This window comes from Aquila chrysaetos, chromosome 12 (assembly GCF_900496995.4).
Source record: "Aquila chrysaetos chrysaetos chromosome 12, bAquChr1.4, whole genome shotgun sequence".
NCBI lineage: Eukaryota > Metazoa > Chordata > Aves > Accipitriformes > Accipitridae > Aquila > Aquila chrysaetos.
The window spans coordinates 6,685,217-6,701,017 of NC_044015.1; the positions used below are offsets into that span (position 1 = coordinate 6,685,217).

Genomic DNA, 15,801 nt, shown 5'->3' on the forward strand with positions numbered 1-15,801 from the left:
CCCTGCCCTGGTGCCAGGCCCAAGCAGCCCAGAGCCCCCCTCCAGCCAGCATGTCTTGCTGCCACTCGGCGTGTAAACTGGCACTCGCCGAACCAACCAAAACCCACCCCAAAAAACCCCCTGTGCATTTCAATGCACCCAGAGGGTGAACTAGACCCAAAGAAAGCCCCGAACAGCTGCAAAGGTACTTGATCTTTTATTATTGACAGCAGGTAAATACAAGATGCTGCCGGGCAGAAGGGCAGGGGCTGTGCCTCTGCGAGGGGCTCCCGCTGGCCAACAGCCGGGACCAGGGCGAGTGCAGCGGTGAGAGGGCACGGGGGCCGAGACCCCACGGGCGATGGAGCGGCAGCGGGATGGGGACCCGGGTCTCCCCCAACGCCGAGGGCTCCCCCAGCCCTGGCAGCCCAGCGCCCGGCCGAGCAGAGCCTTCACCCAGCAAATGCTAAAAAGGGGACTATTTTGGGTTACAAAATGAACAAACAAAAGCCATCTACACATATTTACAGCGTCCCCCTCCTGCCGCCAGCTCGCTCCAGATAGCAGTCGGGGCTCGGGGTGCACCCGGTTGCAGAGCCCCGGGCGGAGGGGACAGTCCTCGGCGTAAGTGCCAGCACCAGGGGCTGCTGGAGCTGCACTTATGGCCCCGTTGTACAGCAGGATCTCCAAAGGGCCTGCTGGCCATCAGCTGGGAAGAGGAACCCGAGAGATGGGACGTTCCCACAGGACACGCGTGTCCTCCACCAGGACAAGCAGACATCAGCGTCCCGCTGGGACCTAGTGCCTGCAGCAGAAAGGCCAGCTTTGCACTGGCTCTGGGTCTCTTGCTAATCATCTTTAGCTAAAAAAAAAAAACCACAAACCTCATCAGGAGGACCATGTCTGGGCCACCTCCTCCTCCCCGGGCAGGAGAGCTGGGTCTGCCCTCCCAAAAGGGAGAGCTCCTTGCCATGGGAAGGAAAAGCAGAAGCAAGGTTACAACAAACACAAAGGGGGTAGTTCTGGCCTGGGGATCGATCTACAATCCACCATAAAAAAAAAAAACAGCTTGAAACAAAAACCATCATTTACTCTTTGATTTGTACAAAATAACAATAATAACAATAAAAATAATAATAAAAAGGTGCTGGTGGCCCCTGGCTCGCAGTGCCCCACTGTGGCGGGGGGGGTCTCAGTAGGCAAAGATGACGTGGTAGGTGACTTGGTGCCCATTGTCCCAGGCGTAGAGCAGGCGGTCCTTGGGGTTATAGTCTATCTGCGTGGTGTAGGCATACTCGTTCTCAAAGAGCAGCCGGGGGATGATCTGCGTGTTGGTGTGCGTGTCAAAGGCGTAGGAGATGTTGGCGTTCCTCTTGTTGTAGCTGTCGACCGCGTACAGCACCCCGCAGATGACAAAGCAGTTCCCGTAGAAGTTCTTCCGCAGTCCCGTCCGCCACGTGGTCTCCTTCTGGGTGCTGAGGTCGGCCGCGTTCAGCTTGCTCAGCACTATCACCTCTTGGTTGAAGCCCTCGTAGCTGATGGCCGGGTAGATGACCCACAGGCCGTTCTCATCCACAGCGAAGTCCACGTCCGAGTGGCCTCGCCACCGCCACGGGGTGGACTCCTCATAAGCCACGTCATGCAGCATGGCCCAGGCGGCCACGTACCGCTGCTTCAGGTCGTATTTGATGATGTTGCGCGTGAAGGCCCGGTTGTAGTAGAAGGAGCCGTTGTAGACAACGTGCCCTGTCCCAATCCAGCTGTACGGGAGCTTGTAGGAGTTGCTCCAGCGACCTACGGGGCAGAGACGCTTTGCTGGCGAGACCCTCCCATTGCTTTGGGGTTGGTGGCCCTGCAGCAGCAGCCCCCAGCACCCTCTGCCCCCAGCCCTGCCTGCGCCCCATCCCCAGCCACCGACCGCAGCCTGGCATGGTGACAAGCAAGTCCAGAGCCACCACAGGCAACCTGACCTGCCCCGTGCTCTGAACCCCACACGCCAGGTACCGGCGCCCGAGAGGGGAGGGTCCCCGGGCAGAGCATCCCCCCATGGTGCAGCATCCCAGGGAACAGGGATGCTACTTGGACCAGCCGAGCGGTGGCCGGCCCAGTATCAGGGATGGTAGCCCACCTTGTTTGAAGTTGTCGAGGTTCCTGAACTCCACCAGCGTGTTCCCGTAGTAGTAGTTGGTGACGTAGATCCGCTCCTCCCGGGCCAGGGGGTCCTTCATCCAGGCCCCCTCGTTGCGCCCATAGGTGTTCTGGGTGGTGGGCCCCGAGATGGTGGACAGCGTGTCCTTGCAGCGCCCTGCGTGGGCAGAGAAAGGCTCACAAGGCTTGAGGCAAGGCGGCCACGCTCTCCCTGCTCCTGCAGGGAGCCTCACGCTCCCCGTCCTCCAGCCCCTTGCCCACCCGGCAGGTACCCCCGCTGCCTGAGCCTGGGCTCAGCCTCACAAGGCCCACCGGTGCTGGCCAGATTCTGCAAACAGCTCCCCACAGCCTCAGCCATGTCCGTGCCCCAGCTGAGGCTGCTGCCTGTCTCAGATCCATCTCCAGGGAGGCCTCTTTCTGCCCTGCCCAGCCCCTCAAACTGGGAGGAGACTACGGTAGGTTCCAGAGTTAACAAGCAAGTAAACGTGGCACCCCAGTAAAGTGCTGTCCAGCCACCATCTCCATGACACCTCCCGCCTGTGACCAAATCCAGGTGTGCTGCGCTTAGCAGGACACACTGTAGGCACGAGCCAGCCCCCACGCACACAACTGGATCGGTGCAGGACCTGCAGGCACTCACCAATGATGTTCCTGATGTCCTCCTCCTCCAGGGCCTGCTTCGGGGTGGCGGGGATGGTGGGGCTGACTGGCGTTGCGGGGGTGCTCACCTGTCCCCAAGCTCCTGGGCTGGTCTCCGGGGCAGGGCTCGTCCCCACATCCCTCGAGGCCCCGGCGGTGGTGGCCACGGCAGGGCTGGGGACTGTGGTGGCGGCTGTGGGCAGGGTCTCCACGGCCGTGGCCACCACTGTGCTGGCCAAGGCTGCCGGTGGCTGCGGGGTCTCCTCCTCTGCCAGCCCCGCCGGGGCAGTCGTGGTCTCCGGGGTGGGGGTCAGCCGGCTCACAGCGGTGGGATCTGGCGCGGGCCCCGTGGACGTGGCAGGGGACAAGGGCACCGTGGCCGTCGCGGCAGCGTCGGCGGCCGGCGGGGTGGTGGGGTCGCTCCCGGGGGTGGGCGGCCATCCCACCGGGGAGGGCGGCCATCCCACCGGGGAGGGCTTCCTCACGCCGTCCCCCACCCTGCTGCTGGGTCTCAGGAGCTGGTCCTCAATCAGCAGGTCCACCGTGTTGTCCCCGCTGAACAGCTCGTCTGCTGCCAAACACAGGCACGGGCGTCAGCCCCACAGCGAGCGGCAGCAGGTCCCCTGCGGCCCTTCTGCGCTTGCCCCACCGCTCTGGCTCCGCTGCCCGCTTCTCCAGGCTGCCTTGTACTAAATCCACCTGGTTTCCCTCTTCATTTCCAGCTGGAGACGGGCTGTGTGAACTGCAGGGGCTGACGGTGCCCACGTTAAGAGGTCAGTGAGACCCCATCACAGCCGCGTCCACCACCCCAGGCCGGGCAGGGGAGGAGGTGACGGAGAGCAACTCAGTCCTGCCGGCTCCCAGAGATGGGGCAGGATGGAGACACAGCTGCAGCACCCAGCCAGATCCCACCCGCCTAACCCAGGCTGCCAAAGTGGGTGCCTCACCCAGGGGACAGGGACCGCGTGGGCTCCCCGGCCACCACGGGTGCCCTTTGCTCCTCCTCATCTCCGGGATGTCACGAGCCCACGCACGGTCGTGCCGGCCAACCTGGCTGCTGAGCCGGCTTTGCAGAGGAAGGGCTCTTGCCTTGTTTGCCCGCGCTGCCAGGCGCTGCCGGTCCCCGGGGGCTCGGCTCCTGCTCTCGCCATGGCCGGAGCCGTGAGCAGCACCCTGCTGAGCCGTAGGGCAGCCAGCGACAGCTCCGAGCTGCCTCCCACCACCCCGACCACTGCACAAACCTCCCGGGATGCCATCGGGCAGGCGGATCTGCAGGACTAACGTATGTAATTAATAAACTTGCATTTACTTTCTGGAAAGGTGTTGGTGCTGGGTGTTTGAAACTGTAGCAGTGACCTATTTCCTTAGCTACCAGGGATTTTCCATGGAATAACACCGCCGCCCTGCTCCCCTGCGCAGGGCTCAAAGGCTGGATGCCGCCTCGCTGCTTCCAGCGGTGCGGTACCAATCGTCCCACCGCCTCCTGCCTCCAAGCCCTCCTCTCCACGGTGACCCCACAAGCTTTGCCCACAGGTTCCCGGGGGGCAAGGCAGGACTCGGGGGCAAGCGCTGGCTTTGCTAAGGGATGCAGCCAGCCATCCCGCCGGACACGGCTGCAAACCCAACTCACGCTGCTCCTCGATGTCGTTCTCCGACTCGGTGGACTGGGCTTTGTAGTAGGTGACCCCTCGGACGATGGTGGGCTTGGAAGGCGGCCGGCTCCTCACGTGCAGCTTCCTTTGCAAGAGCTGCTTGGGCTTCTCGTCCTCCGGAGAGAGGTGCAGCTCCGGGAGGGACTCGACGGAGTTGATCTGCTGGGAGATGGTTTCATCTTTCAGGAATCTTTCTTCGTATTTGCCCTGGAAGAGACGCAGAAGGTTGTTAGGGGATGAGTCAGGGCAGCCGCATTTTGGGGGGCCGGGCAGGTCAGGCCGGCCAGCCGAGTGTTGGGTAGGAGACTCCATCCTCCCTCCTTTCTCAGGGTCACTCTCCGTCCCTTCTGCTGTGGGAAACACTCCAGGAGACAGCGGGGGGTGGCAGAGCGGCGTTGCCTCTGCCTGACCTTGGTGCCACTCTGCAGACCCAGGACTCGGTGCTCAATAAGGCGCAGGCTGAGGGATGCAGGACGAGTGGGCAGAGTGGGGGGACCCCAGGGTGGCACGAGCAGGGCACACCCCTCGCTGCAACCGCCCTCACGGCCACTCACCAGACAACCCCTTGCACGCCAGGGACCGCTGCCGGCAGCTGATCTGTAAAGAGCACGCAACGTGCATCAAGCTTTGGTAGAGCAGAGAGGCTGAAGGCGTATTCCCAGCAGGACCGGGAACCCCCCCGGGGCAGGGGCAGGGACCGGGAACCCCGTGCTGAGGCAGCCACCAGCTGCCGCAGCTCATGCCTGAAGGATTTCATCTCATTAAAGGAAATCGGAAAGACAGCCCGAAGGTTGAAGCGGTGCCCATTTGGCTGAGAAGACAGGCCCAGGGTTCCTTCGCAGCCCTGCCGCAATTAACAGCGAGAAAAGGGGAACATTGGGAAATGAGGTCACTCAGGGTAATAAAAGCCCTGCACTTCGCTCTCCTGCCTGGCCGGGGCTGGCTCCTCTCCAGCGGGCAGCGGAGCCCCTGCTCAGGTTACGGCCCGGGGAGCAGGGGAGAGGGGCTGGGAACGCTGCCGGACACCCTCTGTCCCCGGGCACAGCTCTCCCTGGAGCAGAGCGCGCTGGCACGTCACGGTTGGTGCCATTTGCCCACCCGCCGACCCGCAGCGCATGCGTGGGAGCCCACCCTTCTCCCCACCGGGGCTCCCACCCCTGCGTAGGACCCGCCAACGCCTGCTCTCCGTGTCAGGGGGGCCATGCGCAGGCTGTCCTCACCCCCAGGAGCTGAGCACCTCTGTCTGGAGCTGGAAATGATGCGGCAACTGCTCCCCCCATCCCCGACACCTCCTTTTGCCCTGTAGAGGGGACCCTGCGGTGAAGGCAGGATGCTCCAGGAGCCAGCCAGCATGGATCAGAGCAGCACGAGGCCACCCGAGATTGCATCACCGAAGCAGCAAGGGGGTCAGGACACCCCAGGCAGGCCTTTTCCCAAATCACCTCTCTCTGGGGTTCCACAGAAACCGCTGCCCCAGGCAGAGGACGTCCCCACACCGGGCAGACCCCGCAGGGACCCCCGCAGGGACCCCCGCAGTACCGGAGCCAGCGGGATGCCCAAGCCTCTGCCCGGAGCCCACCCGGTGCAGGGCCTGGCTGGGGAGGGGTAATTGCCCGGGAGGGAGGGCGACAGATTGTCCCTCCACCGAGCCCCCAAGCCCTGCTAATCAAAGGCTCCGAGTTTCCCAGCGCTTCCCAGCCGGCCCCGCAATGACATCACTCTTTCCGAGCAGCACGGCCGCCGCTGACCTCGAAAACCAACAACCCCACGGGAAGGGGGGAGGCCCAGGGAGCAGCCGCCTGCTCCTGTTCCCTCCTACAGCCCGGCGGCAGCTGGTCTGCGCCGAGAGAAGCAGGCTGGAGCTGGAGGCACGGAAACGGGGTCGGCCAAGCGGAGAAGAAAATAACCCTGGGCCGGTGGCCTGGCGGGGGCCACATCCAGGAGACACCCTCTGGGCTGGCTTGCACGGCGGCAGCGAGCTCGAGCCGTGCGACCCGCTTGGGCGGTCATACCTCTGCATGTGTGTAGGCAGCCTCGGCGTCGCGCTGCAGCGAGCTCTCAATGTCGGCAAGGCTGTTGGTGATGAGGCTGGAGCAGTTCTCCCTGCCCCTGCGGTGGGGATCCTGCAGACCTTCCTCCACGTTGGCTCCTGTCTCGTGGCCTTCCTGCATGAAGTTCCCGGACATGCCCTAGAAAAGCAAGAGAGGAGACTTTACCCCACGTGAAGACAAGGGATGCTCCACGGCCCCCACACCACAGCCCAGGAGCCAGCGAGCTCTGTGCTCCCATCCTGGGCTCACAGCTGGGCTTCTCCATGGAGCTGGCACTTCAGCTGCTAAGAAGGTGCCCCTGACCCCAGTGGGATCCAGAAACCCCATCCCTGGTGTGCACATCCCAGATCCGCTCTTTGCACAGGGCCCCATGGAGGGCGAGAGTGGCCCTGAGGTTCTTCAACACCCATCTTCAGCCATGCCCACCGGTTCGTAGAAGGAAGAGGAAAAGACAAGCTAAAACACCTAAAGTCCCAGCCTCGCGTCCTTTGCTTATGGCAGCGAGTTCATCTCCCATTTATTAATCCCCCTTTCCTAGCAGGGTCCCGTCCTGGCTGGCCGCTGCCTGCCTGACCCCCGAGGCAAGTCCTCGAGGCCGGCAGCCCACTTGTCTGGTTTCTGTTCTCCCGGTCCTGCCCCGCTGCCCGGCCACGCAGCGCCGGCACTCGAGGACCGCTCCTCCCCACCACCCTCTGCTCCCACAGAAGAGAGGGAGAATTTGGGGAGAGGAAGAGAGCCAGTGACCCTCAGAGAGCTGTCCTGGGAGCGGGAGGGAGCTGGGGCTGGCTGCGACTCACTGGGCAGCCCAGGGCAGGCAAAACCCTTTGCCCTTCTCAGCCCCCACAACCATAGGCACACCTTGTATCCAAGGGGTTGTTGCAGCGTCTGCTTATCACTCCTTGGTCTTTCTCATCTTCAATGGCAACTGCTTTGAATAGGTGCCACATCAACTAAAGCATTTTTGCAGAGAGACTGGGGGCGGTTCCCCCTGATACTTCATTTTCAATCTGTCCTGCCATTAATTTCTCCTAAAACCCACCGTGACCTCCATCTGCGACCTGAAAATCGCCAGCTGATGCAACAGCTGCAAGCTAAAGACAAAGCAGAGAAGCTGCCTCGCTTAGAGGAGGACCAAATATTCGGGGTTTCCTTCCCCTTACCGGCACCGTTTGTGTCAAATACCTTGTTATACTGGAAACAACTCGCAATACCTTCTCATGTCTGCAAAAATATCATCCTGAGCTCGGTTAACCCCCAACCCACTCCATGGGCAACTGAATTCCCAGCCTTTTCCCAGGAACTGTGAGTTACAGATTTCTCATGCAATTTTGAGGCTGAGTCCAGTAACGCAGGGACTTCCCAGCAAGCATTTTGCTGTAGTAAGAAAAGGAACAGAAGATCTCGTGATGCTCTCCTAGAAGCAGCGCAGGAGCAGAAGCAGCTTTGACACAATCCTCCTTTTGGGAGGATGACTGATTCCGACAGCCTTGTGCCCTTATCGCTTATTGTGTGTAATGTTTGGCTTATGACATGCTTAGGGATAAAATCTGCCTCCCCTTGAGTGGGGAGGCACCACCAAAGCCTGGCCTGCGACGCTGCTTGAGGCCGCTCAGCTGCTTCACCGGGGAGCAGCTGCCAAAATCACACCGTCCTGGGAGGCCGATGCTTTGAAGCCACGCCAGGCTCTTGTTCAGCATCTCAGCTGTCTGTTGTATCAGATCCTGCGGCCGATGCAGGGTGTGATCCTCCTCTCAACAGGCATTTACGTGCTAAGCCAGCAGCAGGAAGCGTTTCACACCTGCTGCCTGCGCTGCCTGCACCAGCTCTGCCCTGCCCTTCCCCAGCGGCACTGGGGAATCTCCATCTAACCCAGACCCCTCCTGTCCTTCATCCCGTCCGAGTGCCTGCGGGCAGCTTCAGCTGCTTGTTACATGATCCTACAGCCCCGCTTCTGGGAAATTAAAGACCCAAATCTGTGAATTCTCCCCTCCTACACCTTCACTGCTCCATCTCTGGCCAAACCACTTCAGCCAGACCAGACTACTTCTGCCCATCTGCCTCACTGCGACGGGCTGCGAGCAGAGCAGCCACGCTGCAAGGTCACCCCGACGTGCCCAGACAGACAAATGCCACCAGCACCGCTCACACTGAACCCCCTGTGCAGGAGCAGGCTGGTAGACAGGGCCACTTTGGTACCGAAGAAGAGTGCAGCGATAGCCACACATGAAGTAATCACCTGTGTCATCTGTCAATACCCAAACTCCTAACGCTCACCTTACTTTAGCCTCCGACTCAACCATCAGCAAGGTCTTTGAGGAACCTGCGCTCCCCACTCACTGACCTGATGGGCTGTGTCACTCTGGCCTGATCCGTTTAAAGGTGACAATGTCTAACAGCACCGTTTTCAGTCAACTAGTTTCAGGGTGAAACAAATTCATGGACCACAGATCCATAAATGATACCAAAAAAGGGTTGTCCCCTCCATCGTCCCTAATCCAGCAACTGTGGATGTTAAATAGCAGTAGATCATCGATCGGTCCCGATGGGGCCCTTTGTATTCACTGCAGCATCCCCCGCTCCGGGCGAGCCCAGCTCACCGTGCCGTGGGACAGGGCTCACCCCGCCACTAGACCCGTGGCTACCAGTGGCGCCGCGGCAAAGGTCCCCAACGGGGACGCACAGCACAGGGCTGGCAGCACGGCTCCCACTTCCCTCGCTCCTCTCCCCTAATTAGCAAAGACTCAGCAGCAAACTCAAGTAACAACTTGGAGAATACACTAAACCACAGGAGGAGGGTGGGATTACAAAGAAAAATACTGGTTCTTTGTTATTTTTAGACCTCAAAACCCCTTATCCCCCTTTTGGGTCAAACACCGTGCTTGGAAACCCAGAGCCCCCCAGGCAAGTGTGTTTCTCTCGGCTGTCTCCTTCCTGACCCCGGGACGGAGCATGCCGTGCCTTCCCGAAACACTTTGCAAGTGGAATTTTGGCTTTATAAATCATCGCCTCTCGGCTCCTGGCTGCAGACAAACGGTACTGCTCCACTCTGACAAGAATGTGGAATTACTGTCCCAGATATGGACCACGGGAGAAAACTCCAGTATTTAATCTGGCAACCTGTTGCTACATAGCTGAGCGCAGCTTAACAAACTGCAAACCCTACGTTGTGCTAGCCAAAGCGATATTAAACTGTATGGAAGTGAAAATGATTTCACTTCAGGAAGTCTGCTCTCAAAAAAATGGAAGGTACTTTATCTACCTTTTTAGCAGTGCTGAGGGTTCAGCTCTTTTTTAATGCAGGCCAAGATGTAACTCGGTCCTTAAGGAATCTGACCTCCTTGGCTACCAGCAGTTGTGGTGAGTGCACCCCAGCACCAGCCCTGAACCTCTCGCCCCCACATCAAACAGCACAAAAGCATCCAGTTGAGAGCAACTCTCACACCAGCACAGACGTAGAACTGAGAAGAGGAAAAACTTAACAGCGGGCCCTTCTGACCCCAAGGAGATGCTGGTCCTGGTGAGGCCACAGCTGGGATCCCGCAGCCAGTTTGGGCCACAAGGGATGGGGGGAGCTGGAGAGGGTCAGGGGAGGCTCGCGGGGTGGTGATGCGGTGGGCTCTGCCCACGAGGAACGGTGAAGAGTCTAGTCTGGTCTAGTTTGGACAGTCTAGTGTGGTCTAGTTTAGTTTCAGCCAAATAATAGTTAATTAACATTTCTTCCGAAAGGAACAAGGCTGTGAATGCACCAAAGGCACCAGGAACTTGACTCGAGGCAAGTTCCACCGAAGACAACAACCTCAAAGGAGAGCAGGACTCATCTTACCTCCTCGAGCTTTTCCACCCGACCCACCAGCTTGGTTGTGACCGAGTGCAGCTTCAGAAGGTCTAAGCCATAAAAGGCACTTTCCAGCATCTCGACGATGGAGGACAGCTGCAAGGCAAAGGGAGCACACCGTCAGTCAGAGGCACTTACTGTAAAGGACCCTACGTGGTTTCTACAGCCAAAAAGCCAAGGGCAATGCACGCTTCTGAGTGCAAGAAGTTTATTGAAAAGCAAGTTTTTCCTTACGCAGCCCTGCCACATTGCTGCTGCAGTCAGGAGCACAGCGTGCAGAGCTTCAGGGGTTCAGGAGCCTGTTTTGGGTTCTGGGGATTAGTAAGCAGAGCAAGGAGAAGCACTGCCTGCCTTGTCAGCTCTAGGCTCACAAGCCCAGAGGCTTAGCTACTCCACCAGTGACGTGACTGGCAGCAAAAGAGGCAACAAGAGAACGGCAGCTCAAATAAAAGTGAGTTTGAGATCAGACTCTGAGTTCACGCCATCCTGTGCTTTTTTTTCCTGGAACAAGAAGAAACTTGTTAAAAAATTGTAAAATGTTCACAAATGCAAGAGTGAAGCAACTGAAATTCAGTGCCAGCCTGGTAAGAGTTTGCTTCCTTGGAGAACAACTTTATCAGAGGGATGCTGCCTTCTCCTTCAACCACCCATTTCAGAGACACCCTGTATTTAACTCACCCCCTTCCCGCAGCGGGAAGGATCGCGTCCCCGCATCCTGCCCAGCACCAGCCCTTGCTCACCGATCCTGGGGAGCTCACTCCGCAGAGGACAGCGCTGAGCAAGGCACGGACTGGTGAGAAGGGCTCCCGGGCCTTTCCCTGCCTCAGCTCCCACATGCGCCTGCTCCCTCCAGTCCCACGTGTCCCCACGTGTCCAGCGTGGTGCTGCAGACCTTACAGCCCCGACGGCTGAGAAGTGTTTTCAATGCATGGGAATTACTACAAGGCAGTGACATTTTCTCCCAGCAGCTACAAACTGGTCGACAGAGCTCCATAAACATGGGAGAAGTACAGGCAGCACCGCTGGCAGCACTCTGAGTTTCCACCCCGGCCTCTGCAGTCTCTCTGTGGAGCTGACAGCAAAGGAAAGATTTTTTGGGCCAGATAAAATGGCAGCATTAAGAGACAAGGACTGTTTTATGGCTATGCATCCACTTTCCACCAAGAACTGGACGGAGACGACCGATACAATGCACACAACCTGCCAGACAGCCACTGGAGACATGCGCTTTCCCTCCAGGCTGGATACTTTCCATCAATGCGCAAAGGTTGCAGACTTTATTAACCACCTTCCAAATCTTCCTGAACACAGACTCCTTGCACAGACTCCTTGCACAGACTCTGCACCCGAGACCCCCAAAACGTACACTGCGCCTACAAGCAGAAGAGCGGCATGCTGTGATTTCACAAAAATAGATCTTAGATTTAGCTACCCCCTGCCAGCACCTCCCTGAAAGACCATACTGATGCACACGCCAACTCGCTGTTTCCTTCCCTTCACCCACTGCCGACTTTGGCTCTCACTGGTCTGATGGTCCATGAATTCCCGTGGGTCCTTATTAAAGACACAGATGGGACTGAAATCTTCAGCTGGGATGCCCAGTGCAGCCATTCAACTGAGTGGGGGTGCCCCGGGGGAGTACGTTCCTGCTGCCTGGGCTTATCTACTGCCTTGCCTGCCATTCCCTCCGAGATGCATCCTCCAGCCCGCCCGTCATAAGGGAGGGCTCTCATTTTGGGGAACTTCCTACAGCTCTCACACATGTGGAGTACCTAGGGCTTTTGAGTCAGAGCGTAAGAAAGCCTAGTAAAACACAAGAGACATAGAGCACGACTCTACATGCTTCCCGCTGCTGGACCGGGCAAGAACAATGCTCCTCAGACCAACAAGGAGAGTAAAACCCCTGCGGCTGTTAGGAGCAATGAAGTGGCCTGGCCTGTCCCTCCCTCCCCCCCCCAGCTGATGAGCGTGGGAGCTGCTCCTCATGAGTCACAGAAGAACTGGAGCTGTGTCCTCTCCTGCCTCCCAGCTTCTCCTACGAGAGGTGGCTGTCCCCAGCTAGCCCGACCCCAGGAGGGGCTCTGCGCTCGGCGAGGAAGCAAGCCTGTTTTCACAGCTCCTGGGGTTTGACTTTCGCAGCAAAGAAAAACCCCCACGTGTGTATATTTGGATAAACCTTGTGAAATCATTTGGCCGCGGATCCTTGCGAAATGAGCGGGGGAGCCTGGGCCAGTTCCTAGAGGACAAGCTTTCACACCACAGCTGGCTGTGAGCAGCTCCCCGGTGGGAAGAGGCAGCCGGAGCCAAGGGCGCAGCTAGCCGTGTCGCTCTGCTCCTCCTGGAGGCTGACCGGCTCTGGAGAGGACAGGGAGAGAGGTGTGAGCTGCTGGTGGAGGAGTTCTGCCTGCCTCCAGGCAGGGGGCTACAGGGGTGGCTCTGTCACCTCGGAGGGTGTCCTCTCCCCTAACCGCAGAGAGCTCACAGCTCCTCATCTAAGGGCAAGTTGGACATCCTGGCTCGTCCTGCAGACGAGGGACCACCAAACTACTCCAGACCGGGACTCCTCCTTCCCTGCAATGATGGATTGTCTGCCTGTGCCTGTTTATCTTCCCTAGCTGCAAGGGAGCTTGGACAAGAAGCTGCTAACTGTCTGCAGTCGGACAAGATGAAACACATCCTTGAGCTCCAAATTAATTAGAACAAACCCATCGCGGTGGCCTCGGCGGCCGGCTGCCCCGCAGCAGCCTGCACACCGCCTGCCTTCCCACCTGAGCTGGGACTGGCAGTGCCGCCCCAGGGTATATCCCATCACCACCCACACGAGTGCCGCTAGCACTCAACCTTCTACTCTGGGGACTTCCCAGGGCTGGACCAAGCCGGTGGCCCTTTGGGGAGGATTTCTGCTGCCCGACGCAGGTAACAAACTGGGAAACTCAGCAGGGTGTGCTGCCAGCTGCTAGAGTAAGCATCCAGTAAAAGTCAGGAGTACTCAGAACAAACGCTGTCACATTTGGAAAACAGGTACATACTACTAAAGAGATAAAATACTAAATAGTACAGAAGCGTCAGCATTTAAAACAACAAAACCCGTCCTGCCATCAGCCAGCTGTGTAACACACCCTCACACTGACGCATCAGCAGCTTTCGGCCCATGGAAGCCAAAACAGCTTTTTGCGTGGGTCCTCGGGAGCCCTTCTCAGTGATGGGAAAAGACCTGGCAGCTGCTAAGTGGAGCAAGAGCTGCCTCCCGGGGACACTTAGAGCTGGACAAAGGGCAGGGAGCAGCCCAGTCCCTCCTGGCCTTCCAGTGCAGGCAGCCACGGTGGACCCCAGGCAGCACGGGATGAATCGAGTGAATCATCGACTGCAGCTACTCGAATCAATCCCTTAAGCTGAGCTTGATTTTTGTATCGCACATGCAGATATAAAAGTAACTAGGAGACGTTTTAGCAAAAAAGTTTAGGCAAAAAGTTTTTTGGGAGAAGCTCCGAAACAAAAGGCTTCAGAAGATCTGCCCTTCCCAAGAGAGTCCCGAATTCAAGCTGCTCTCCTACCTTCAGGTCGCTGCTCTCCGCCTCCCGCAGCTTCTTCAGCCTGAAGTCCCCCTCGCAAGGATTGAGCGCCGAGGGGGGGGCCACGCACGCACACTTGCAGCTGGGTCCCGACGTGATGGTTTCCACCGTGTAAAAATCCTCTGCTTTGAAAGCGCCTTCATTAATCCTTTGACAGGCACCGCGGCCAAGGGGTCTGACCAGGCATTTGCACCGACAGTCGGAGCCTTCGGACACCGCCTTCACCTTGTCGTAGTCACCTAACAGCTGAGCACAGGTCACCGGCAGTTAGCAAACTTCTCGTCCTCTGCTTGCCCGGCAAGTGACAAGGACACTCTGGACCTCAAGATCCAAACAAGGACACTTTGGACACCCTGAACCTGGAGGAAACTGGCCGGCTCTTCTGAAATCTGCTGACCAAGAAGCTTTCTAGAGAGCACAGAGCTTTCTGATCCCTACCTACAAGGGGAATAAAAGCTGGCTTCTTCCAACAGGGTATTTTTTATTCCACTTTGCATAAAATGGACCTAGCGGCTTTGAATTTTAAATACGAGTATTTTAAATACGAACCCCATCCTGCTGTCTTTCAATGCTCCGTGTCCAGTAGACCCAATAAGTCACCTGCTACCCTGAGCAAGATATTTTTATGTGGGCAAACAGGGTAAGGGTGCACTGGAAGGGTGACCGAAAGCCACCCTATAAGCAGCATAACCTGGTGGTGAAGCAGTACTTCTGATTAGCCCCATACAACGCCAGGAATTTCCTTTACGGAGATTTGCAGACAGCACTTCTGAAAGCGCAAGCACGAAAATAACTTTGACGGTATGTTTCCAATAGTCTCCGCGTTAGCCATTTCCGAGGGCAGATAATAGCACACGGTCTGATCGGCCAAATCTAACAGAAACCTCCACCGCATCCCACTGGCGGGGAAAGAGCCTGGATCCCTCCCCTCTGCACACAAAGAGGCTCCACCAATTCCCCTCCCGAGGAGCTCCCCGATTTCCCAGTCCCCCCAGGGAAACGAGAGGATGGAGGCTGGGAACCGCTCCCCGTGGGGCTTCGGGGAGTTCGCTCACCGCACCCCGGGCGAGAAAACTCCCTGCAGCCGCACTCACCCAGCACGGCGATGAGCGCTGGGCGAGCGCACGGCATCACCCAGCACCGCCGAGCGCGTACGTCCAGCATCCCCCAGGCTGCGCCCAGCATCCTGCGCCCAGCGTCCCCCCGGCACTGCCCAGCCCCACGCCGCGGGTACTCAGCACCCACCCCAAGGTACCCGAGCCCCCCCCCCGGCCGCCGCTCCCCAGCAGGTACCTGGGAGAGGATGTTCTCCTGGTTATCCGCCTCGTCCTGCAGCGGCTCGGCGGAGGGCCCGGCCGTGCCGGCGGGGTTGGGGGGGGGACCCTGCCCGGCAGCCGGCGCCCAGCGCGGCCAGGCAGAGCAGCAGCGGCAGCGGCCGAGCCATGGGCGGGCGGCGGAGGGGAGCGGGACCGGGAGCGGGACCGGGAGCGGGACCGGGAGCGGGGCCGGCGCGGAGCCGCCGCTGCTCGCTCAGGTGCGGCGCGGCGGGCGCGGGCGGGGCCGGGCCGGGCTCCCGCCCCGGTTCTCCCTCCCTCCCTCCCTCCGCGGCGGGACGGGCCCCCGGGCGGGGCCGAGCGGGGCGGGCGGAGCGGGGCGGGACCCGACCGGGGCCGCCCCGGGCGGCGCTTCCCACCTGCGGCGGGGGCTCCCCGCAGCCCGCCCCCAGCCCGGCGTGGGGCCGCTGCTCAGGCTGCCTCCGTGGGAAAGGGAGAGAGAGCCCCGTCCCGCGGGGGAAAGGCGGGGGCCGGGGCAGGGGGGGGGGAACGACACGGGGACTTGGGCATCGTCCGCCCGAAGCAGGTTGTGGTGAGGTCCCGCACGTGGGGCTTGCCTGGAGGGGTGCGACCCATCTTCCCCCAAACACC

General features: G+C 59.4%; 1 protein-coding gene across 1 annotated transcript; it reads right to left on the minus strand.

The window, feature by feature from the left end:
• Nucleotides 1–180: 180 nt before the first annotated feature.
• Nucleotides 181–15,335, minus strand: OLFML2B (olfactomedin like 2B). Its single transcript, XM_030031715.2, is given in 9 exon segments — nucleotides 181–1,773; nucleotides 2,108–2,284; nucleotides 2,768–3,337; nucleotides 4,397–4,625; nucleotides 6,431–6,607; nucleotides 10,293–10,400; nucleotides 13,859–14,122; nucleotides 15,170–15,247; nucleotides 15,249–15,335. Coding segments are annotated over 9 exon segments (2,277 nt in total). The 5' UTR covers nucleotides 15,321–15,335; the 3' UTR covers nucleotides 181–1,171.
• Between the last annotated feature and the right edge of the window lie 466 nt (nucleotides 15,336–15,801).